General features: G+C 34.3%; 2 protein-coding genes across 2 annotated transcripts; both read right to left on the bottom strand.

Annotated features, from left to right (window-relative positions):
* Window positions 1–14,524: 14,524 nt before the first annotated feature.
* On the bottom strand, window positions 14,525–18,915 carry LOC146157580 (mitotic spindle assembly checkpoint protein MAD2B-like). Its single transcript, XM_083386712.1, has 8 exons — window positions 18,783–18,915; window positions 18,658–18,703; window positions 18,217–18,319; window positions 17,422–17,566; window positions 16,716–16,906; window positions 15,904–15,998; window positions 15,625–15,736; window positions 14,525–14,866 (listed from the first exon to the last, which is right to left on the bottom strand). Exons 4-8 carry the CDS (start codon window positions 17,561–17,563, stop codon window positions 14,684–14,686), a joined length of 723 nt encoding a protein of 240 aa, XP_083242838.1. The 5' UTR covers window positions 17,564–17,566; window positions 18,217–18,319; window positions 18,658–18,703; window positions 18,783–18,915; the 3' UTR covers window positions 14,525–14,683.
* Window positions 18,916–24,595, bottom strand: LOC146157579 (large ribosomal subunit protein uL2-like). The gene is made up of 6 exons (XM_083386711.1): window positions 24,573–24,595; window positions 23,654–23,797; window positions 22,195–22,336; window positions 21,598–21,816; window positions 19,569–19,684; window positions 18,916–19,145 (listed from the first exon to the last, which is right to left on the bottom strand). Exons 2-6 carry the CDS (start codon window positions 23,789–23,791, stop codon window positions 18,993–18,995), a joined length of 768 nt encoding a protein of 255 aa, XP_083242837.1. The 5' UTR covers window positions 23,792–23,797; window positions 24,573–24,595; the 3' UTR covers window positions 18,916–18,992.
* Window positions 24,596–25,354: the final 759 nt, after the last annotated feature.

The raw sequence follows: 25,354 nt of genomic DNA, 5'->3' as shown, positions 1-25,354 counted from the left end.
TTTAAATATAAATTGCAAACTTCTTTAAATTAAAATCATTACTGTTATACTTTCTTTGCCGTTAGACCCCCCAATTCTTGATGGACTATATCAGCGCTCTATAACATTAGATAAGGACGTTCATGTTGAGATTGGGTTTGAATCAAATCCGCCAGTTTCTGGTTTAAACGCCGTTACCATTACCAAACATGGTAAGAGTTGAAATTACCAAAACTGTTGGTTACAGCATAATTGTGAATTTAAACTGTATTTTAACTTTTTCAAGGTAAAAACTTTGTAAATTTTTACAAGAAGTACGAGGACAATTTGAACAAAGTTGTGATCCACTTTATAAACGTAAGTAAAGTTTGAGATAAAATATTAATGAGTTTGTATTTTTTGTGTTTGTCATGACTTTATGCTTAACTTTTTGTGCATTCATCATAATCTGTTTTCAGCATGTCTTCATGTCAAATTACGACATACAGTTCGGTTTTTGACAAAAGGATGTTTTGTTTTTTCAGGCGTCTCTTGCAGACCTGGGCGAATACAACGTCACAATAGAGTCGGGACCTCCATTCTATAAAAATCAGCACTTCCTTGTTCGAGTAAGCGCAATAACTCCACAAGCCAACACTTTAGGGCCTCTATCATCGCTGCTTCTTGTCACTATCCTGCTCATGATATCGCTTATTGTTCTGATCATTGGAGTTATGAAGCATTTTCAGGTTCTGTGCTTCAAAGACAAACCAAGTGAGTTACAACATTTTATTTATTCATGCTAGGGAGACATTTTATTTTCTTCGTGCTACAACTGAAAAAAGTATACGAATGGCACACATACAGACAGTTTTTTTTAAGGTTTGGTTTGGGTGACCGCTAGGTAGTTTTAAGAGACCGCAAGTGTTTCATTTAAATCTTAAAAAATAGCCATATTTGCTTAAACGAATTAATTATTATTTTTTGGGAAACCGCTGGAGAAATTTGGGGGACTGTTTCGGTCAGTACTATTCAACCAAGTATACGCTATGTGTATAACCTACCTAAGTGTAAACCATGTAAAAGCTAGGGCAATGATTTTCAACCTGGGTGCCGCGGCGCCCTGGTCTGCCATTTCTAATGCTCAAGGGTGCCGATAGGTATTTGAGAATTTTTAAGAATCCGATTTTTGCTCAATTGGTAAGCTCCTTGATACAACTATTTGTGTACGATTAGAGACCATTATTTCAAATTACCCTTCCCTATCTGTTTTAAGTTGATAGTATTGTTCCAGTTCCATTTATTGTGACATTTCAGTTAAGTAGGCTACTCAACAAAAATTCCAGTCGGGGTGCCGAAAATCTCTTTATTATTTTGAGTGGTGCCGTATAGAGAAGGTGAGAATATAAAATTTGTGTTCGCTGCACGCACTTTGTCAAGTTGTTCGCAATCTGCGCTCAACCAAAATTATTTTCGAAATCTTAAGCTGCGCTTGCCGCAAAAATTGAGTAATATAAGCCATTTATTCCAACAAAAAAACCCACAATACAAACACCTAGAGAGCTAGTTTAAACATAAAAGTAAGGACAGCAGCTTACTTTTAAAAATGAAACATCCATGAGTAAACTGCTTGCTATTTAATTAACTAAAAAGAATGCGGCACGGTGCGGCAACATTTTTAGATTTATTTTCGCGCCGAATTTTGACTATACCGAATTTTGACTATTTTTGACTATATTGCGCGGAATTTTGACTATACCGCTCAATCGGTCCCAAACGCTGCGCGGTTGACATCTCTAGTGCCGTAAGCCATAAAAGGTTGAGAATCACTGAGCTAGGGTATATAACTGACGAATGGTATACGAAGGGTATACAGATTAGACAAGTATACATGGAACAAATGTTGCAATTTTTTTTATTCGGACTATTTTATGTGGCCATATAACAGACCCAACAAATCACTTGCAACAAACTTTGAAAGATACACACACTCACACATTTGTGTTCAACAACTGTGAATCAGTCTGCGATGGCTCATCAATCTATTAGTAGTGTTTACTTTTTGTTTATTGGCATAAAAGGCTACACTATACACGGAACTGTAATGTAGTTTGATGGAGGTGGATTGCAAAGCCAAACAAGATCGAGTAAACCGACATCATCTTGTTTAGGAACGTTTTTTATGTTTTACCTGAATATTTTGGGAACATAACTTTTCGCCTCAAAGTTTAAGCTAAATTTCAAGTTGGATTTTTTAATTTACTTGTTTTTAACGGGGCGATAAGGTGTCACTATACAAAGAAGAATTATACTGATTCTCGACAAGATTTCGCACAACCTTGCTTGATAAAAATCTACTTTAACCAGATGAAGCACGGTTGTGCAAAAGTCTGTCGACAATTCAATACAATTTGTCTTGATATAGTGCCACCTAAATACCCTATGCTTAGAATTAGACAAAAAATAGATTGTTTTTAGCAGAAACCGGTGTTGAACCTTCAGTTCGTTTTAACAAAGACCTCCCCAGTCAAGTTGAGAATGTTGGGTAAGTTCTTCTTATCACAAACAAGTATAAATACAAAATGAGTTCAAAATGTAAGCCTAATATTTAGGGTCGGTTACATTTGCTTGCCGAACTATTTTTCGAGATGTTACAGCAATTTATAAAAATAATTATAATACTTATAAGCAAACTTATTGCCGGTGGTTAAATTAACTATTGTGTATTTCAACAGGGGGACATGACCTCCGTACTACCTATAACCAGTGGTGGGATTCAGTCGGTTCGCACCAGTTCTATAGAACCATCCCACGAAATTTTATAAGATCAGCGAATCGGTTAGCAGCATTGCTGGTTACTGTTAATGGATTTTTGCATCTTTATCTGATACACGGATTTTTGAAATCGAAGTAGCTCACGTGTTTTTTTCTTCAAAATGTGCATTGGACAAGTTCTCACATAACAGTCATCCGTTGTGATATTTTTTATAATTGTAGTAATTTTCTTTTTGTGTTTTTTTTCTGAAAATTGAATTTCTGCGTCATAAGTACAACTAGTCATGAGAACACGACTGCTGCTTTTTAGTGTGGCTGTTGTCAGTATTAGGATTCAGCCGGTTCGCAGTTCGCAACATTCACTGGAAAATTTGAATCCCACTTCTGCCTATAACTCCACTAAATCGAAACTAAACAAACTGCCATTAAATTTCAAAGTGCATATTGTTAGGTCGCCTATAGATTTATTGTACATTCGTAAAACGTAGCATAGCTCGCTTTCAAAAAACAAATTACAGATGCCGACTGCGTCGTCAGGGCCATTCGGGGTGAAGGAATTATAGAATAACGATTTTAAACAGATGTTTGTTTTAAACACGCTAAACAAACACGTTCAATAGATTCTCGCTCTATAAACACTATTTTCCGTGAATATAAGAAGTGTTTTCTAAGTTCGTAGAAGAGCTATTTAACTGTCATCTGCCAAGAACATTATTCTAAATATTCAAAACTTCCTTTTATCCTATATTCAGTATTCTAAATGTTATTCAAAACCTCTTTCATCCTATATTTTAAAACTCTTGTTCTTGCAAAGCGTAGAAACTACGAAGTACCAACGGCCGGCAACACTTAGCAGCCCAACCCTAGACAAGGCTTCTAACCACAAGAAAGTCATTAAGAACCAATGTCTTTATTGACATCGACTAGAAAATATCCATAGCAGTAAAGGGTTTTCTTCTGACTCAGCACTAATGTCGTGTACAACCATGACTCAACATTTATTCTGTCATGACTAAGGCGAATATTTTTTGAGCAAAAAAATAGGAAATTTTGACCTGAAAATAATTTATTTTGAGGAAATTTTGACCTGTTAGAAATACATTGATTTAAATAACCTAGGCGTCGTTAATCACGCGTTTTTTATACTGTATATTGCTCTAATAAAGATATAACAAGGTTAACTGACTTTGAACTTATATCAAAACTAATATTTTTGATAAAATGAAAGATAAATTTCAAAATAACCGAACGACCAATTTCAAAAAGCTGACTTTAGTTTGTTTTAATTTTGTAAGCGATTTATGTGCAATTTTAGTCGTGTTTTAAAACATATTGATGAAAAGTTTGACTGACTTTTCTCAGTGGTGAATAGTTTTAAGAAAGTGTCAAGTCTAGAACAGTCTTTCGGTAAATCTAACACCGGCCATTAGCTCACCCACATAAAAGTGCACAGTAACCTAATTTTATAAAGGTTTTCGGTTATTGTCTTTAAGATCGACTTGGTAAAAAGGTAGTATTTTTATTGATATTGTGAATATTGCATTGCTACTTGCATATTCGCTTAATTATCTCGATTTGCCTTATGACACAGAGTTAGTCAATGTTTAATGATCCACTGTTGATACAATTAGGGGAGATGTGGGACTGTAACGCAAAATTTGGTCCGGGGCCAAAACTGGTCCGGCCTTCAAAATCGCTTATTTAAATGCCAACCCTAACCCTAAACCTAACGCCAAAATCGATCCGACCGTAAGAAGCCTGGAAAAAGTCTAAATGGTTAAAGTAAACTATGCTTAATCGATCCAGCCGGACCAATTTTGCCGTGACAGGACCAGTGGATCATAGGGACCAGAGACTCGAGAGCTTTTTCCCCCTTTACATTTAAAATATATATTTGAAATTTTGGCTGTGTTATCAAAATGTAACATCATCTTTGTGTACAGTTTTCGAACAAGACGGAAATCTGTGTAAGATTTAAAACAATAAAACAATTTTTAAGGCAAGAAAGTAGAAATTTCACATCTAATAGAATTTGTATTTTGCACTACAGCAATTAAGTGATCATAAGTTTAATGATGAAAATAACGGCCCAAATAGACGTAAAAAGCGACATGCTTTATTTGTTATATATCAAGTAACACCTCTTAAACCCTAAACTTTAACAAAATAAACGAACTGTGTAGTGTTCTCCAGTTTACTTTAATGACGTCACGTTGTGACGTAACTTTGTAACGTCATCTCTAATATCAAAATTCATGCCCTCCCGAACTTAAATCCTGTATCCGCGTCTGACACATACAGTATATACTTAATTTCTTGCATTTGATCTATAAACAGAATTTTAGCTGAACAGAATCATAACGTCATAACTCATCTAAATAAATATTATTAAACGTGAAAAGTATTAAAATATATCGTTTCAATACCCATAACGTATAGAGGCCGATTGGGAGGGGTGCCATTAATATCTTAATATTTTCTTACTTAGCGGATCAATTCTGCTTTCCTGAAATAACATAGGGCTCAAAAAGTATTTCTTTTACAGAAAGAAAAACGGTACGATTAAAGACACAACACCCAAACCGGTACTCATGTAAAAAACTTACTGTACACAAGTTATCAGATGATTAATTAATTGTTATCATTAAGGCTCATTAGGTTTAATGGCTATAATTTTTACCTTGAAATATTACGCGGACCCTAGCTTCTCACGTAACCTTGGTGTCCGTGGTCCCAGTTGGAAAAACACTGGTATATATTACTAAAGGGATTTTAAAAACATAATTATACATACGTGTGGGCATTATTTGTTATCAAGTTCTAAAAAAATCGTTGTTTTGGACAACGATAAAGGTACATACTAATAGAATATCAGGAACCTTAAAAAGACTTACTAAATTAAGTCTATCCATTACTGATTATTTTCTAGGCAAGGCAGGCTAGGAAAACCTATCTTGGTTTCTGCGTAGATATCACTTTTTTCTCGCAAAGTGAATAAGACCTATTAAGGCAGTCTTATCAAAGCTTATCATTTCCTTGTAAATTCAGCAAATCTTAATTAGTTTGTTTTGCTCTATGTTGTAATGACTTAAGGCCACGTTTTTTTTCGTTTTACTTCATTTAAGTGCACTTAAGTTACTGTTTAATAAATGACTTGACTTGAGTATAACGGGCAAATAACTTAAATGGACCTACATTACTTGAACAAATGACTTGACTTGAACTTAAGAAACATTGCTCGGAATGAAAGTGTTAATCAATTTTGTAAGTTTACCAAAAATTTTTGATGCAAAATGTTTGACTTGGATTTGACTTGCCTTGGAAATGACTCAGACTTGAACTTTACTTTGGTTATTATTTGTTGAAGTTGTTTTTTGCTTTTGGATATCTTTAGAATGCTGACACAAATTCGGTAAAACATCACAGAGTGTTGGAATTTGTTTTTGAGTGTCAACAGTTGCTTTGCGGTGACTGGACGTTCAAACGTCAATCTAATTGCTATTGAGGCGGTCTGCCTCTCTAATATATTCAGTTATTCACCATTCAAAGCGTAGGTTGCAGTGTTGAAATATCGCTATGCCATGCATCATTCCATACAGATTTTTGTTTGGAGTTCATGTTATAATGGTCTAATAAATCTTAAATATGCTTTCGTGCCTAATACTTTTGATTGTGATTGCCCAGTATGTGGCGCAAGTGCAAACGATAACAAGTAAGTTTTTATTTGTAACAAACTAAAATCGATGTAAATTGGAAAACGTTTTGTTTGACATTTTTATGAACAAATAGCAAATGGGTAGATGCTTACAGATGGTAAAGTGGCTAAATAGAGCTAACTGTTCTGCGGCAAATTGATAATAAAACGCTCGGGCTATATTCGAAGTATCACTCATTTTATATCTAGGGTGCTTGCGTATTTAGGTTTTTATTTTAGTGCTTCTAGTTTTATGCAATGTTATTTTAATCAGAGTCAAAACATACGTTGCCTGTGAAACAGAGTTGTGTAAGGAGTTATTTATTTCACAACAAAATGTTGTTTAGTACCTTAAACGTTGTGATTCGTAAACTGCAATATAAAAGACAATATCAAATGTACAACTTTCTCCTTTTATTTTCAGCTTCGTGTTTCTCGATTTATTCTGAAGACAACAAGGAATTAGAATCTCTCACTTGGGCTGTTGGTGTTCCCAATATCACGGTTGTGATCACGTCAAACCCGTCTTCCAATTATATCCACATAACACAACTTTATTTAAAAAACTATGGCAAAACCACAAGCCTTGCAAGATTATACAATTTCGGTTATGTTAGAAACTACAACGCAACCCTTACTAATGTTTCTATAAATGTGCTAAATTCAACGATGTACAACATCACTGTGACTTTTCTCAGACCTGATCTTATTAACGGTCATAACATCAGCGCCTATATGAGTTGCTGCTGCGAGAGCGAAACACCATTCCCTATACAACTTAAACGTAAGCTGTTAAATTTATTTTGTTTTGTTTCGTGTATGAACTAAAAGTGTTAAAAAAGACTTCTATAAAAAATAGGTGTCAGATACGGTTATAGGTTAAATTAATAGTAAACCTCAATTCACAAAAAACAAGATGTTTTTCCTTACGTGAAATGTGAATATTATAATTATGCCTTAAAGATCTCATACGATTTACAACTGCAGCCGGCAAATGGCAAAAATGGAGGGGGGTGTAAAATTATATTTGTTGAAATCAGTTACGGTAAAAATTTTACACAACAAACATTAAAACCAAGCAAATTGTTTTTCTCGTAAAGTTTATATAAACGATAATTAAAAAAAATTTATTTAATTAAAATCATCAAGTCATTTAAAAGCAGTAACCCGATCAGGTACAACTTTGTTTAGAGTCATAACGAATCCGTTATACGTATTTTTTTTTAAATTAACATATCCGCGTACTAATAATAAAAATTGTCTCACATATTGAAATATCTCGGACTTGAAAATATTTTTATTTCGTTTTAACAGATTGTCCGAAACCTGAGAATATTGTTGATGTAAAAACCAAGCAACTGTTCCGATACAACGACCAGGTTTTAGTTCAGTGCAGCACTGTGTTTGTTGATAATGTGAATGGGAGTGTTATCAAAAGGAACTCTACGCGTGAAATCATCACATGTGGAGCTAGAGCAAAGTGGATTAAAGAACGACCACAATGCTGGAATGGTGAGTTTGGAAATACACAGCCTTTCTAGCGTTTTTTTGTAGCCTACATAAAAGTCCAGTGCTTCTGAAGTTTTCTTTACATCGCGTAGAAACTTTTTTTTCACAAAAAAGTGGAGAAAACCCAATTAACACAGAGAGTAAATGAAAATTTAAAGTAACGCGAAACCGGTACATGTTACAACTACGAACCAACGTATATTTTAAAATAACAATTAGGCTACGTACACTAATGCATGATCCAAAAATTCGAATTTTTTTTTGCCTAAACAAATTAGTTATAGTTAAGCAAACAGCCTATCTAAGTCACCTTTGTGACTAACTGGTCAAGATGCGCCAGAACTTGTTTAAAACACGAAGGTTTTTAATTATTTTTAGTGTAGTAAAATTATTTATGCAAGCTAACTTTACAAATATGATACGCCTTGTTAATGACTATGCTGCTAGTTTTGAGCTATATTAAGGCTTTTTAAATGAGTGGCACACGATTGCGCCATTATACACATCAGCGCGTGGTATGACGTCACAAACAACAATCTGTGAAGCTAAGAAATGGCAGCAAATAACTGTAATTGTTACGCCCTGTTCATTTCGTTCCAGGTTCGTTCCTCGATTTAACAAAAGGCAATCTTGTCCAAACTTTCACACATGGAGTAAAAGTACTTATGTTTTGTGACGTCATCAATCCAACAATGACTAAGGTCGCAATTTTAGGGAGTGAAGAAATTTATTATAATGGCACCAAGGTGAGGAAATAATCAACCTCTGATTTGAAAAAGAACCACCCTTGTTTTTCGAAAAATGCCATTAACTGTTACGTCACACAGATGGCGTGGGCTTATGTTTACTTCTCGAATGCGGATAACAATCGGAATGTGACGTGTTATCAAAGCTCTGTTACGTCACAACAGAGTTATCAAAGATCCGTGAAACTCAACATACTTCGTAAGTTTGGTTTATAGTATGATAAATTGAGCAAAGGTAAGATAAATGAAAAAACGTCAAAAAAAAAGAAACAACAAACGAAATCTTACGGTGATGACATCAGCAAAGGGTGCCACTTTAGTAAAAGAAACATATAAACTAAACTAACAATAAATTTCACTTCATACAGATCCGCCAATAGTCGAAGCAGTTTACATGCGTTATGTGGAATTACAACACGACGAGTACGTGGTTATCGACTTTAAATCGAATCCACCAATTCCTGTCAATGAGGCTGTCACAGCCACAAAACATGGTAAGCGTTAAAGTTACAACTGCGGATATGAGATGTCTGATACATCACATTTTATTCCAATAGCAATACTCAAAGTTTTTGGACAAAACTATCTCGATTCCAGCCTTAATAAATTGTCATTTTTATACTCAAACAAGCAAACTATACTATGTTGAGTTACGTCCAAGTGATAACCGACTATATTTTAATAAATCTACACTTTAAAGTTAAATCACTCCGTTGGATGTCAAATCATGGCGGAACATTTTACTTTAATTTGACTTCGATAAGGCACCGACACTGCCCTAGATTTGTGACTGGTAGCGATACTAACACTTGGCATCTTGTATTGGCTCCGATCCGATATTATCGGAGATCCACACTGGATAAACCCTGTTGACATTTTAAACCTTTGCATGAAGGAAAACATGTTGGAAACATCTACAAGAAGTATGAGGACAATCTCAACAAAGTTGTTCTTCACTTTATAAACGTAAGTAAAGTTTTACATAAAAGATTAAGCTGTATTTTTGTTGAATAATACTTGAAAATTTTATCATGCTTTGTTATTAACGGACTTGTCAAAACCTAAATCAATTAAAAAATTTAGATCATTTAAAAAAGTAATAAGTGTTGTATACTTTACACAAATTCGTTTCTGGCCACAAAAGACAGATAGGCTGTTAGTTTCCCACCCCTGTAATATAAGAGAAAAAATCTTGTTTCAGGCTTCATACTCAGACCTGGGCGAGTATAATGTCACAATAGAGTCAGGACCTCCGTTCTATACAAGCCAGCACTTTCTTGTGCGAGTCAGCGCAAGAACTACAAAGCCACAAGCGCCAAGTACTTGGTTATATAGCTCAACATCGGCAGTCCCTCCCCCACAAGCCAACACTTCAGTGCCTCTATCATCGCTGCTTATTGTCACTATCCTGCTCATAATATCGCTTGTCGTTCTAATCATCGGAGCTTTGAAGCATTTTCGTGTTTTATGCTTCAAAGGAAAACCAAGTAAGTATGGGCCAATATTTCAAGTATTTTTTATTGAAAATATGGGTACAAAGTAATAGTTATCAAATTGGGTTACAGTCAGGGTGGATCCTGGATTTTTTCCAAGATGAGGATAAAAAATGTTGAGGATGACGTCACAAAATTACACACAAACGTGACGTCACAACTAACGTCAATACGTCAAAGCGTGACGTGTTTTTTATATTAGAAGTACGATTATATTACAAGTACGAAAAACACCTGTGTGTAGCGTGAAATGCCTTTTTACAGTTTAAGTTGACCAAACTTTCAATTTAAAGTGGTCAGAGCCTTCGGGCTAAACAATGCAACATGGACAAAGACATAAAGAGACACGTAACTTAGATTCAAGCCAAGCATGAACAATTTTTTGTACTTACGTGTTTAATAAAGTTGTTTTTGCATTCGATTAAATAAAACAGGCAATAAAAGCTGTTTATGAAGAAGTATGATCATTTGCCCACCTGCATCCGCCCTTACTGGTTTAGTCGCACATTTGCCACGCCTACGTAGAAAACTCTTGAGTTTGTTGTTGTATTATTTCTGTTATTTGTTTACTTAAAGTAGCGGTTGACAGTTGTCAAAGCAATAATCTCTTAGATTAAATTTATTTATATTTTTTACATCTCCTAGTTTAGTGATATATAAGCCACTCCAACGTAAAAACAATTTTAATTCGAATTAAGGAACTAATGATGCCACTTGGCGAAATATGTTCCTTTTAAACCAAACGTCTGATCCTGTTTTTTTAACTATGAGTTTTACTTGTCAAAAACAAATAATTTAGTTTGTTGTTGTAAAAAGTATTTGTAACAATGTTTTTACTAGAATCAAATTTACTTTATTTTCACTAGCTTACTCTGTTGGTCGTATGCATGTCACGCCAACGCAAAAACATGTTTAGTTTGTTGTTGTAGAAAGTAATTGTAACAATGTTGTTACAGAATCCAATGAACCTTCAGTTCGTTTTAACAAAGACATTCCCGGTAAAGTTGAAAATGTTGGGTAAGTTCTAAAACTCCTAATTATTCAACATGTGTTTAATTGTTTCTGATAAAATGTCATTACTTTTGACCATACAGGATTTTTGTTCACGGATTAAGTCCATAGTTAAAACAATTAGTTATATGTGGTCAATCATAAAACCAGATAGCCCATCTTACTACGCAACTTTATATCATTTACAAATTCCCAGTTAAAAAAAAAAAAAAAAAAATGTTAACTCTATTACGTGACTATTTCTTAAAGAAAAGAATACTTTTTTACTTTAGAAACTACGAAGTTCCAATTGCTGGCAACCCTTATCTTCCCAACCCAAGCCAAAGACCCAGACCACAGGGAAGTAATTACCAGAACATGATGTCAGCTGGATCTTCACAACAAGAGGAAAGCGCCTACGATTGCATCTGACTCAGCACAACTCACGCATACGATCATGATTCAACACTCGTCATATTCAATCATTCTAAATCATTTATAAAAATACTGCTTCAAAAACTTGTATTTACGTTTTTTGGATGATTAGGGTTGCGTTTCGGTGTTTACGTTTAGTGCATTCACTTTTTTCATAAACAGTGACGAACTAACATTTTAGCACTAGTAATTTCGGTCTCAACATTGATACCATCGACGAAACACTAAATTGGCTTAAAAGGCCTTATCACTTGAACAAGTAAAAAAAAACAACAGAAGTTGTGGTTTGTTTAAAGCCGACATTGCACAGGACTATTCGTTTAAAAGTTCACAATACGTTTTATACCACGCTGAAAGGTTTTTCCCGTATATTTTCCTAATTTTGTTGTTGAATATTTTGCTGGTCGGTTTTTGCTTGTTTAAAATTCCTTGTATTGTTATTTTTTTTTATTGACCTATTTCTACTATTTGACAATGACTCTGCATAACTAAAGTATAATTTTTAAAACCTTAAGCTTAAAACAAGTAACCAAAAAAGAGTCTATTGCTGTTTTTTTAACAAACTTTTTACACCATTTTAAAGTTTTTCCCTGTATTTTCTATATTTTCTTGTTGATTCCTAAGAAATTTTGCTTCTATTATTAATTTTACTTCTTATTGATTGTTATAAGAGTTTTGCTTGTCTTATGATAGAAACTTTTTACTTGTATATTTTTTCGCTGCTGTATAAGCCTACTGATTTAACTAAGGCACAGACCTAATTATTTGGCAATGACCCGGCATAACAGACGTACACACAACCAGGGCTGCGGAGTCGGACTCGGGACTCGAGGAGTCGGTTTGTTTTGCTGGAGTCGGACTCGGGACTCGAGTAAGACCTCGTAAAACTACCCGAGTCCCAAGTCCGACATGCGCAGGCGCAGTACCAAATTTTAAAACTGATATGGCCGCCAACGGGAAAATGTAAAGGTTGATAGCATATGGCGGAATATTTCCCAACCAAGTATTGTGAGTGAATAAATTATTTGACACCCCTATAAGTGGATTGCTGAATATCCACGTTATTTTAGTTACGCAAATAGGCCGAATACAGGCTGCAGAGTCCGGGCCGGATTCGGGACTTGACAAAATCGCACATTTGACCGGAGTCGGACTCGGGACTCGGGTTTATTTTTTTGACCGGAGGCGGACTCGGGTTATTTTTAACCGACTCCGCAGCCCTGCACACAAGTAGCGCTCAATAACACTAAAACCTTTACACCAGCAACTTTGCTTAACGCTGACACTCCTTAAGAAACAAAATGAGAGACTATTGTTGTTTTTCAACAAATTTTTTATACCAGTATAGTCGGCAAACCAAATGTGGGCCGCAGAGCCATTTTAGTGGGCCGCGAGTTACTTTTGAATAGCTTTGTTTTATCATGTAGTTGTGGACCGCGTGATAGCCGTACATTTATTAAACTTTATTTTAAAAGTTGTTGTGGCATAGAATTATTAAATTGGCTCAGCTTGGAAAGGCTCACGTGCCAAATGTGACCCTGAGAGTGTCTGTTGAACTATTTTTGGCAACTTAACTTTATGTAAACGAAAACTTTTTCGCGCTTTGGGCGTCAATTCTTTTATAGTATAAATACGTTTTATTGTAAGTTTTACTTCATGGCATGGCAGTGTTTTGGGCATCAAGGCGCCGTCTAATACTTCATTTTAAAATAAAATCGCCTGGATCCGCCACTGTTTACGTTGTGGTTTTTAATAGTGGGCCTTCAATAATCATGAAAAGAGTACTTTGGGCCTCGACAAAAAAGTTTGCCGACCACTGTTTTATAGTATAAAACGAAAAGTTAGAATTAGTGGTGGCCGCACGTAAATATCAGGCGGGCCGCAGGTTGGACATCCCTGTTTTATACCATTTTGAGAACTCTATCCAATAACCCAAAATCTTTATTATTGAAACTTTTTACTTGTGTGCTTTTCAATGCTGTGTAGGAGGCCAACTGATTTAATCAAAGCACAGACCTAATTCCAAGTTTGGCAATAATTTATCATAACTGGCGTATATTGCCATGATTTAGGCCCGCTTGGACTCTTTTATGCACACAAAGAAAGAAGGTCAATAGTTGTTTTTTTTTCATTCACAGCCGAGATTTTCACATTATTTGACTCCACAACCCGATTTTTTTCTTTACATAAATTTTCCCTCTTTTTTCTTATTCTTGGTGATTTTTATTGAGAAATTTTGTTTGTCTTTTATTACTTGATTCCTATAATTTTAGTTTGCTTGGCTACTATGCCTAGGCCTTTTTAGATTACCGTTGTAAAGATTTTAATTTTGTTTATTGGTTTATTTGTTTGCTTCCTCATAAATTAATTTCATTTTGGCTCTCAAAATTTGATCTAAAAAAATGCTAATTTTACGTTGTAAAACAAAAATAGATTCTACTTATTCCATACAAGTTTATCGCCATGTTTTAATTCCGATATAGTCGTAAATGTTATTGTTTCTGAGAATATTCCCTAAGAATTGAAAATAAATCAGTTAGGCCTAATTTAAACGTTTTTTTAGTTTCATTCTAATGGATTCCAGAAGTTTACGCCTGAGGCTAAAGCCAATTTAAGCAATTTTATTGTGAAATTTACACTACTTTTTTTGCGAAAACCGGTTAGAACCGCCTTAAACTGGTTCAACCCGGAATTTTGAGCAAAAAGTCCTTGCCCTTTTTTTCAATCAAGAATTTCAACGGACAATTCGGAGCAGCAACTGTTTCTCTTAAACACTTCGGCGTTTTTCAAGCCGGTACGCTAAGTAATGTAAGAGAAGCCGTAAAATAATATTGTGGTGTCTTCACTCTCCACAACGCATTTTGAAAGACTTTCAAAACGATCAGGAAACACTGCATTATAGCAAAAATATAAGTCCGGTAGCATTGATTTTTTTCTAAGTGTATTTTAACGATAAGAAAATAAAGTACCACACATTTCGTAAACATTACAAAACACAAAAAGTGCAATTACAAGACATTTTTCACAAACGTGTCAGAACAAGAAAATATATTTGTTCACAAAACAAGTAAATTCGGAGGAGATTAATCTTGTTTTTTGTGGACCAATAGTAGTTGCATTTTAAGAAGCGGTGAGTCTGTAATAGACTTGAGTGGTGTAAGAACTGCATCATTTGGTAGTTGGTCTTCCGATTCCACCCAAACAACAGGAGAATCATTGCAATGGAGGAGGTCTACTATGCTATTACCGCGAATGTGAACCTGGACCTATAATATAAAAGTTTTATATAATTACAGGTGTAAAAAAGTTAAGACTCTAATAGATTAAAATATGTTCAAAAATAAATGATCTCAAATTTTTGCCACTGAAATAACATACTATGAAATGTTGTTGGATGCAATTTTAAACTTGATTTTGGTGAAATTCTGAATTAGAGATTTATCTAAAGCTCACTACACGTTTGTTTTAGATTAGATATTTATATTTTCTTCGTCAAATAAAAACTTTATATTAAGCCCGCAATTGTTAAATACCTAGGCCCACGGTCATCAGGGCCCTTTATGAAAAAACGAAATACAAACGAAGTATGGGAAATCCCTAAACACACAACCAGTGCAATTTTGACAGCTAAAGGTTTTGGAAAATATTATAGGACCGATAGCAGTGTAATGTGTGAATCAGAAACAGCCTCTTGTAGATCAACATATATTATTCAGTCAAAAGATCATCACTTTCACACAAACAATAGGTTTAAGTAGAAATGTCCCAATAGATTTTTGTTGATGCGGATACCCCATATTCACCTTTTTTAATAGAAGTATGGCCTGTTTAATCTTATATAATGATAACTGAAGTGCCAAATTCATTCAAGCTGCTGACTGATACTGCATCTGGTATTGGATCCAATTATATCAGACATTTAAGTGACAGGCGCCAAGTATACCCGCCAAGAATACGTAGTTCTGTTAAAGAATAGCAATAGAAATTCCAGCCAAAATTATAAAAATGTTTGGTGATAAATTACCTCAAAAGTGCAAGTTTCAGGCAGTTGGCCTAACAAGGCTTCACAAGTGTGGATTTTCAAGATGGTAGACCGTAAATGTTCCTCTAATTGCATCAGAAAATGATCAGGGGCACTAAAACAAAATTTCTTGATTAATCAAACTAAAAACCGTAATAGTTAAAAAAAACAGCCTTAAATAAGATCAAAATATACCAACAGAAGACTTTATTATTAAAAACAAAAACTAAAAATAAAGATGTATCAAAACATTTGAGGAAAGAGAAGTTAATAACCTTTTACCTTTTATTTTTGCTGAAATAGTTGACTTCGAACATGAACTGTTCAACAGTTTCACCGTGGTTTTGCACAACTAATACAACTTTAGGGACCACATCCTACAAAATAAAAGTATTTCTATTAAAAGGGCTATAAAAGTATTTCTATTAAAAGGGCTATCTTTATGTAATCCAAACCCATAGGCAGGTTTTTGCTGGTCGATCACTGTTCCGTTGACGCGTTTATAAACAAAAAACTCATTTTCCTGGTTTTAATCAGGTTTTTAAACTGAGTTTTATTGGCTTATTACCATAACAAACACTTTTCATATTACAAGTTGTTAAACTTAATTTTTCGAGGTGTAAAATGTATTTATGCTTAACCGGCCTGAATCAAGCCGAACAGGTCAAACATAAACTGGTGTATAATTTTCCATACAATTGAACACTAGCAAGATTAGTAACGAATCAAGCTGCTGCCTGAAATTTGTATGGGTAAGAAAATTGATTACAAAATAGAATATTACTGTAATTATTTAGATGAGCCAAAACATTTGCAAAGTTCTTTAACCAGGAATAAGGGTTTTTGGGCCGGGTTGTCACACAATTTTATGCAGGTTATTAAAAGACATTAAGATTTTTCACGAAAAGACCATTTATGGGTTTTTGAAGACTTAAATCACTCTTAAATCTTATTTTAATAATTTCACTTTATTTTGTAACTGTTTTAATATTAATTATAAAATCCAACAATCAAAAACTGTTTCTGCATCGGAGATAACTATTTGATAATTATTTAAAACCTAAATAACTGCTGATAGAAACTTCATCACTTACTTTTAAAACCATTGGTTTGATAGATTCAGCCACATTCCTTATATAGTCGTTAACACCAGGGTGGCAAGACATGTAAACGAGTGCTCCGTATTTCTTGCGCTGTACGAAAATTCCTCTGGGATACAAACATCGCGCGTAGAGGATTTGGTGAATTGCAACTTGCAGAAATTCAGCAAATAAATCACTAGAAACTGAAAAAAAAATGTTACGTTCCACTGCAAGTTACAACAACTATCCTCCGGTGTTAAGAATATTCCTAATAATGAATTGTAAATCAAAAACATAAATTGGTTAATCAAGTCTGACTTTAAGGACCGGTGAACCTTCAAAAATCAAATTCAACCCAAAATGTAATTACGACAGAAGTATGTAACTTAAATGCGAAGAATAGAAATTTCCATTTAATGATCAATTCGCTGCTGTCTTTTTGATATCATACAAGTGTTGTAAGAAAGTTTTTCACATACAACTGGTTTTAAAGTTTAAGACTTGGAACGAGTTGGTGAAGCATACTTTCAAACAGTTGGGCACAACACAATTGCAGCATCGTGACGTACAAAGTTTCAAACTTTTAACATCTTGCATTTTGCAATTAAGATATAACATTGTTATATATTTGGAGGACCGGCATGAAAGTTTATGTGGACCGGTGGTTGAGAACCACTGAATTAAACCTCTATATGAAGAATAGTGTGTTATAACTTACTTTCTCGCTTAGTACTTTCAGGCAACTCCTGATTAGGGTCAGTTACAGTAGCAGTAGAAGGAGCAGCTGCTGAAGTACTTGGTCCCGATTCATCAATATCATCAAAGTCAAACTCGTTCAACAAAATGTCCTCCTCGTCCATTCACTAAAAAGCAACATTTGTAAAAGTTAGAGATCGACCGATATCACTTTTTTGAACCAATGCCAGTTTTTTACAATTTTGTCTAGAGATAGATCAGTTTATCGAATAATCTAGGCATCGTTGCATTAACTGAAAAAAAAACTTAAATTAGAACATCAATTTTAAATGTGAAAATATCAAAATAAATTTTTACAATTTGCCCTCTATAACATGTTAATATTGTATACAATGTGTTCTGCACTAACTAGGCATCGTTGGTTTAACTTAACTAAGCAAAATATTAGAAAAAAACATTAAAAATGTTAAAATAAAGCTTGCAATAGTTCAATTAAAGTGGTGGTCTGTACAAGCCCAAAAAGGCATGAAAGGTCTCTTAAAAGAAGGAAGTAATACAAAACATTAACAATACAATAGTTCTCTTAACATTTGTCAGAAAAAGAGCAGCACTTCAATTCAGTCAGTGACATATTAATCCACAACCTCCTAAATTACAGCAAAATTGACCAACACAGAGAATCAGTGCTTATATAATCAACTACTGCATCAAAAACATTGAGAATTTTACAATTACTTTTTTGCATTTGCTACTAAAAATTATTCCAAATTATTAATATATATGTTTTTAAGCCTCTCATATTTGATATTTTTCATACCTTTTATAAATCTGTGAACCATCAAAATGAAAAGTTTTTTTTCAGTTCAATTTCAAGTCCAGCAGCAGTTTTACACAAATTCTTGTTTCAGCATTTCTAATATCTAGAAACAAAATTAAATTTACTAAAAACATAATTAGGGATCAGCGGCGCAGAATTTTGTTGAATTAAAGTGTGAATCAGAAACAGCCTCTTGCAATTCATCAAGTTATGTTCAGTTTGAAGATAATCATTTTCACACAAACAAAAATAGAACCACAAAAACAATCAATATTTATAATTAAGCTTCAAATTCTGACAGAAAAGCCTTTAGTTTCACCATAATTTTTAACATCTACAACTAAGAGAGTAGTAGTCCTTAATATTTTAAATTTATATTTTTTTGCTAATTAAATAAAAAGATATGTAACATAGTCTTAAAAAAATAAATGTTTCGTTGACCTTTGCAAAGAAGTTTGTTTCCAAGTTCCAAATTGAATGTTTAACACTAAAAGAAAAACATTGTTTTAAAAAATTAACCTGTTCATGTGCTATATAAATAACAGGCAATTGATAAAAATTCTTACCTGAAGTTCAACCATTGCAATCCACCTACACCAAACTAACTAAAAGCTAAAAACAAACTTTGAATAGCTTTGATATTCTGACTTGTGTACCAAAACGCCTCAAAATTATAAACTGCCATCTGATCGAAATGCATTAAATTTTGCCAAAACAGAAACCACAAGAGTTTCTTGTGACATAGATTTATTTGAACAAAGCAAAGAGCCAATGGCTTATTCTTTGTCCTTGGATCTCGATCCACGAAGACGTCCAGTTCTGCGAGCGGCGATGAGACCAACCTTTCGACCAGGGGAAGCATCGCGGCGTACCGTCGATGGAGAACCGATATGTTGATGGTTACCACCACCAAAGGGATGCTCAACGGGCTGAATAATAGTTTGAGTTATAGGAAATGTCTTGTATTTGTACAAGGTGTTTAGCACAACAGAATTTAGTGATGTGTATATATTTTCAGGGGAGAAAAATACGTTTTTCTAATTCTTGTTGGCACTTGTGACATAATTATAACATATTAATAAAGTCATTTATGCTTTCAGTTTATTTAAAACTAGGGAAAAACTGTGTTTTAATTTAGCTAATATAAGTATTTTTAGTTCATTTTTTTTTAGTGTTACCAGAAGTAGAAATGAATAGGAATAAAATCAAATTATAATGTTTTTAATTGTGTGAATCAGAAACAGCCTCTTGTAGATCAACATATATTATTCAGTCAAAAGATCATCACTTTCACACAAAGTACAATGATAAAATTCTACTAAAACAGCAGCATAAAGAGAAGAACAACTTACGTTCATAGCCACACCACGGACTTTAGGCCAGCAGTTTCTCTTGGCCTTGTACTTGTGATAAGCAGCTCCAGCTTTCAGCAGAGGCTTGTCAATACGTCCACCTCCGGCTACAACACCTGCATTGAAATGTGTTTTATGTATTATTGTTAATATAGTGTCTCAATTAGTAAAATATATAAAATATTGTTAGCTGTCACTTTTTAGATGATATTCAGTTAATATATCATTGTTTTCCAACCAAAACGGATTTGTTTTTTACATACAACTAACAGCAATAATTTTACCATATGTAACAAATATTGCATATTATATTCACCGTGACTACCTATTTAATTATGCAACTCTTATTCTAATATTAATTTTGAAAGCTCAAAATAGTAAACCGAACATTGTGCTAAGGAAAATTAAGGAAAATCACAAACTTGGGAGGTCCTAAAATCAGAATTGGGACTTTTTCAGGAGTGGTAATTAGGGATGTTCAAAGTAGAATCCCAAGGTATTCTAGAATAATAGGTTTCGAATCTAGAATAACGAATCCAGAATAGCGAATCCTAGTATATTTTTATTAAATTATCTAACCTTGGTTTTGTTTGGGGAAGGGATTAATCTTAATCTACCCCACAGAGCCTATAATCACAGCAATAAATCGCCCAAACGATTTGCTAACATGTGTACATTATAATAAAAAAATCTCCCATATGTTTAACATTCTTAACAACTGTCATTTGAAGCAGTTCTGTAAACTGTATTATATCAACTGTCCAGGTTGTTGCCAAAACTTATATTTTTGCCAATAGTGAGTACAATGAAACACTGCACACAGAAGTCTTAAGCAATTCGGTCCTGTTTTTTAAAGCATTGTTGGGTTTTAGTGCTTCTTTTTTGACTAACATGATCTGTTATGCAGTCAAATAATGTACTGCAAAGAATACAAAGTTACTATTGACATAACGAATTCTTGACAATTACGCTGTGCATAACTGCATAACCTCGCTGGATGTTGGCCTAAAGTTGACCTCAAGTAACCCTATAGCGCATTTTGTAGACGGCCAGCACGTTCGTAATATTACTTTTGCAACTTAACGCATTTAGGGCAATTGCGAACTCCACACCAGACATTACACGTTAGTCGCTCGCCCGATAATGCTTGAGTGACACTTAATTATTAGACGAACGTTATCCGAAAAAACGCTGACACTGCACTACCAGGTTACATTTAAAGCAAGCACTATAAATTGGTCGCCGCAGCGACAGGCCAACTTACCCATTAGGCGCAACAATCGGCGGTAAAACATTAAATTATATGGTTCCAATTACCCGAAATAAACGGCAGAATTGGATTCGAATCCAAGGATTCGATATTCTACTTTGAGCATCCCTAGTGGTAATATTGTCTTGCTTTCGTTAAAACAAGTTTAAATCAGAACAAAAACATTAAAGTTTGTAATAAATTAAAACTGCATTTGGTGAATAGTTAAAAACTAAATGTAACTTGCTCAAAGTCATTAAGCTGTCCTTGCCACTTTGTTTCCATTGAAACATGGTCTTGTTTCAACAGCCGTAGGAGGCAGGTTATTTTCTTCCACAAAATGCGAACAACACAACTATAGAAGAGCAGTGTCGCTGTCTAATGTGGTTACCACAGTTGTTTTACAATCACAACAACACCTAGTTTATTAAGTGACAAGGAAATATTTTTTGTAGCTCGATAAAGTAGTACTGACTAACAATTTTAGCATACCCAGAAATCATTCCTTTTAAAATGCACTCTGTTATACTTTTACAAACTTTTTAACTTTTTCAGCCAATCTGTGTAGTATTTTAACAACATTAGTTCTCAAAAAAAAGGTGTTAAAATTTATGCTGAGCATTAAGATCCGTCTAAAGGCCATTCAATTAGCAGACAAAAAAAACCTAACACTTTCTAGAAAATTTTACAAAATAGGTATGCACTACTGTAATAAAGCAAATATTCAAAGACCTACTTAAAAACACAACAAATCTGTCAGCCTAGAAAGGATCAACGTACCTACTATGGCCCTGTTCGCCGATGGCATGAGCTTCTTTGCTCCAGATGGCAGCTTAACCCTGGTCTTCTTGGTGTCTGGGTTGTGCGCAATGATGGTGGCGTAGTTACCAGAGGTCTTTGCAAGCTTGCCCCGGTCCCCGGTCTTCTCTTCAAGACCACATACTACTGTGCCTTCGGGCATGCTTCCAACAGGCAACACATTGCCAATGGTCAGCTGAGCTGAAAAAAATTAATTACAGGTTTGCACATGGCAGAAAATTACTAATATTAGTTGAAAAACAAGGTAATAAGATCAAAAATGTACAACAAATCATCAAATATAGCTGACATCATTGCTAAGCTTTTGGTCAGCTTAAAAAAAGGAAAACTATGGTTTAAATTAGGTTTGCATATAAACTACATAAATTTATTTAAGACCAAATAATATACTAAGGAAATTACTATGAAAATACTAATTTTAAGCAACAGGGCTAAATTGTGCATTGTAATTTTAACAGAAAGTAATAAGCAATGATTGAAAACATTTGCGAATAAAAACCTAATAATGCTTACTTTTTAAAACAATTTCTGGGATAAGCTTAAATTTATTCGTTTTACCTTTCTTTCCACAGTAGATGGACTGACCAGTGAAGTTTCCCTCGACAGCAACAAAGGTTTCCAGTCGTCGTCTATATTTGTACGGATCTTGGAACTGGACCTTGATGAGTGGAGCGCCACGACCGGGATCGTGGATGATGTCCTACAGGGAACATAGAAACATTATGACACATGTTGAGCCCAAAATGAAGCCCAAATAACTCAGTTTTTCAGAAATATAAAACCATTGGGAGCATAGGTGGTTATCAGTAACATTAGTCGCAAGTGTCAGGCCAAAAAGATTGTGGACTGCTTTTTCATGTTAATAGCTTGTCTTAGATTATAGAATATGTAACAGGACTTATTCAATAATGTGGTAAATACAAGTGTTTTTAACAAATTCAGTATGAACATGGTTTTAAAACGGACAACTTAAGACATGTATGACAGAATTTCAATTTACACAAAAGCTTTTCAAACAGTTAATTTAAGAACACTTATAAATTGTACAAGACTACTAATCATTGCGTTTAAAACAGCTGAAAATGCTTTGATTTGTTGTGTGTGTATCATTGTCAGTAGCACCATACATGCACTTATGTCTTGGGTTATCCAGAAGTGCATGAATGATACTACAAACAAGCAACATGACATCTAATACAATATAGACGACTAGGCCACTGATACTGTATATTGAAGCTTGTGTGACAGATAACTGGAGCACGATATGCACTTATAAACTAAAACATACAAGTGCAAGAGCATGCTCGAGAAATAAGTCATAGGCAGGCAAACAACATTCTACTACTTATTTGGAATTATTTCAGATGTTGATATTGTTAAAAAACATCTACATGTTTGACCAGAATAATGTGAAATCATAGGCAATGAATGGATTGTTTTAAAATTGCTTTTAAAGCTGTCCTTGCCACTTTGTTTCCATTGAAACATGGTCTTGTTCCAACAGCCGTAGGAGGCAGGTTATCTTATTCCACAAAATACGAACAACACAACTATAGAAGAGCCATGTCGCTGTTGAGAGTATGTGGGTAAAATTTTTGACTTTTTCTGATATATATCAAATGTACAGCTATAATGCCAAAGCACCTCACCTTAACGTATGAAAAACTTTGTTGGGCACATTAAAATTTTGGCAGGCAGTTTGTATGTTACAAAATCCATCTTTCCGCATTTGGATTATTTCAGAGCAACAGTAACCAAAATAAGTATTTTGCACTAAAATCGAATACGCGAGTGGTAAAGTTCTACAAATGACATTTACTAAAAGATCTTTAAACTGTTTGAAGGGGAACACTTCTTCCAAATATTTTGCCTTTTGTTTAAATTTGGGCCAGATCCCTAAAAAATTCTATATACTTAGACAGATTCTTTAAAATGTTATACTGAACACATTTAAACATTCTATGGACTTATTTTAAACTTTTAGACACTGAAAGTTAAGAATATCTCTTCTATTCACCTTGATTATTCCCTTGATGTATCCATGACGTTCAGCGAAGTCAACGGAACGAAGTTTTGCGGCACCCTTACGATGCTTGGTGTGAGCTTTGAAGATTCCTCCCGGACCCTTACGTTGGCAACGAATAACGCGCCCCATTTTTCACTGTAAGTAACAAAAAAAGCTAAATGAAAATTTATACAGATTGAACAAAGGAATTGGACTTTGCCAAATTTTAAGAATTGTGTGGAAAAAATGTTTACATTAAAATACAAGTTGTTAAGTAGTTGCTACTATCTATATCAATAAATTGATAGACTTTAGCAGAACATTACAGCGTTCGGCGCTGGTCTTAAATCTTACCACATTCATTTTAACAATAACGAAACGAGATGTCGAAACAACGAATTTAACGCATTGTTGCATAAATATAATAATAATACTTGACCCAACAAAACGCTAACTCTCACCCTAAACCAAATATTTTTAGCAATTATAAACTTCCGGACAAAAACGTGGTAGGATTTTAGACCAGCGCCCAGCCTTCTTTTCTATATAATTGTTGTGTTTTTGACACGAAGATACTTGTACAAACGCCCACTTCAATTTCACCACAGTGACAACTTTTTCATACATTACAAACTCCAGAAATTAAACACAACGTAAATGTATTACCGAACAATTAAAATACAAGCACAAACCAACTAAATATCATTTGATTTTATTAGCACATCATTTTAACGACACGTGACAAAAACAATGCGACTTCCTTTGTTCCAAACTAAAACTGCACTTCAGACCAAATAAACAACAACTAAACCATTGACAATAAATCTCGACATTGAATAATAACTAAAAACTTGTACTTTATCCACAAAACATTCAGTGCAAAGGAGATTATCTTCGATTAAAAAGGCGAATTAAAACTCGGTCAACCTACCGTTGGATCCTCACACGAAAAGAGCTCAACGTCCATAAATGTGCGAGTTGTTCGCCGCTAACCTCGCGCCCATAGTTCGTTTTATTTATTTAGGGGTAATGTGGAATTGCTAAAGTAGGTAAATAACGCTGATTTTTTTAATTTTATAGTTTTTCGGAGACTTTAAGGTGAAAAAAGTTTGTAGTTTAAATGTTAAATTAATTCAAAGGCCTATTTAAACCTTAATATATACTTTTTCTGGAAACCGATTAATTTAAACTGCTATAGCTAATCTTATTCGATTTATTATTTATGCCATATAAAGCAAGAAAATGAGCACTGCAGCGCCGAGATAACATTTTTAAACATTTTTAGCTCAACGAAATAACGAAAATAACGTAATTTCCCCCCAAATGTCACAATAGAATGTTTCAACCTCAGATCCATGATGGATTCACTTTTCGCGGTAAATGTCAATCTGTACGCTTTTCCGACAAGGTTTTGTCCTTTAGCATTTTTCATCAATAAATATGACGTGTAAGCGTAGTAACCAAAAAATGCTACTTTATCAAACGGCAATATTTTATTTTTATTTTTTAGTCGGAACAAATTTTTGGCAATGTAGATGAGTTAAATAGCCTGAAAAAGCCAATAGTACAGTTGTAATCTTGAAATTTGCATCAGGGCTATGGAGTCGGTTAAAAATAACCCTAGAGTTTGACTCCGGCCAAATGTGCGGTTTCGTCGAGGCTTGAGTCCGGCCCTGGCTCTACAGCCTGCATTCCACCAATTAACGTAACTAA

Source organism: Ascidiella aspersa, chromosome 4 (genome assembly GCF_963924565.1).
Source record: "Ascidiella aspersa chromosome 4, kaAscAspe10.2, whole genome shotgun sequence".
Taxonomy (NCBI): Eukaryota; Metazoa; Chordata; class Ascidiacea; order Phlebobranchia; family Ascidiidae; genus Ascidiella; species Ascidiella aspersa.
The sequence above is the reverse complement of the archived record's forward strand: the minus strand, read 5'-3'. Positions and strand labels throughout refer to the sequence as shown.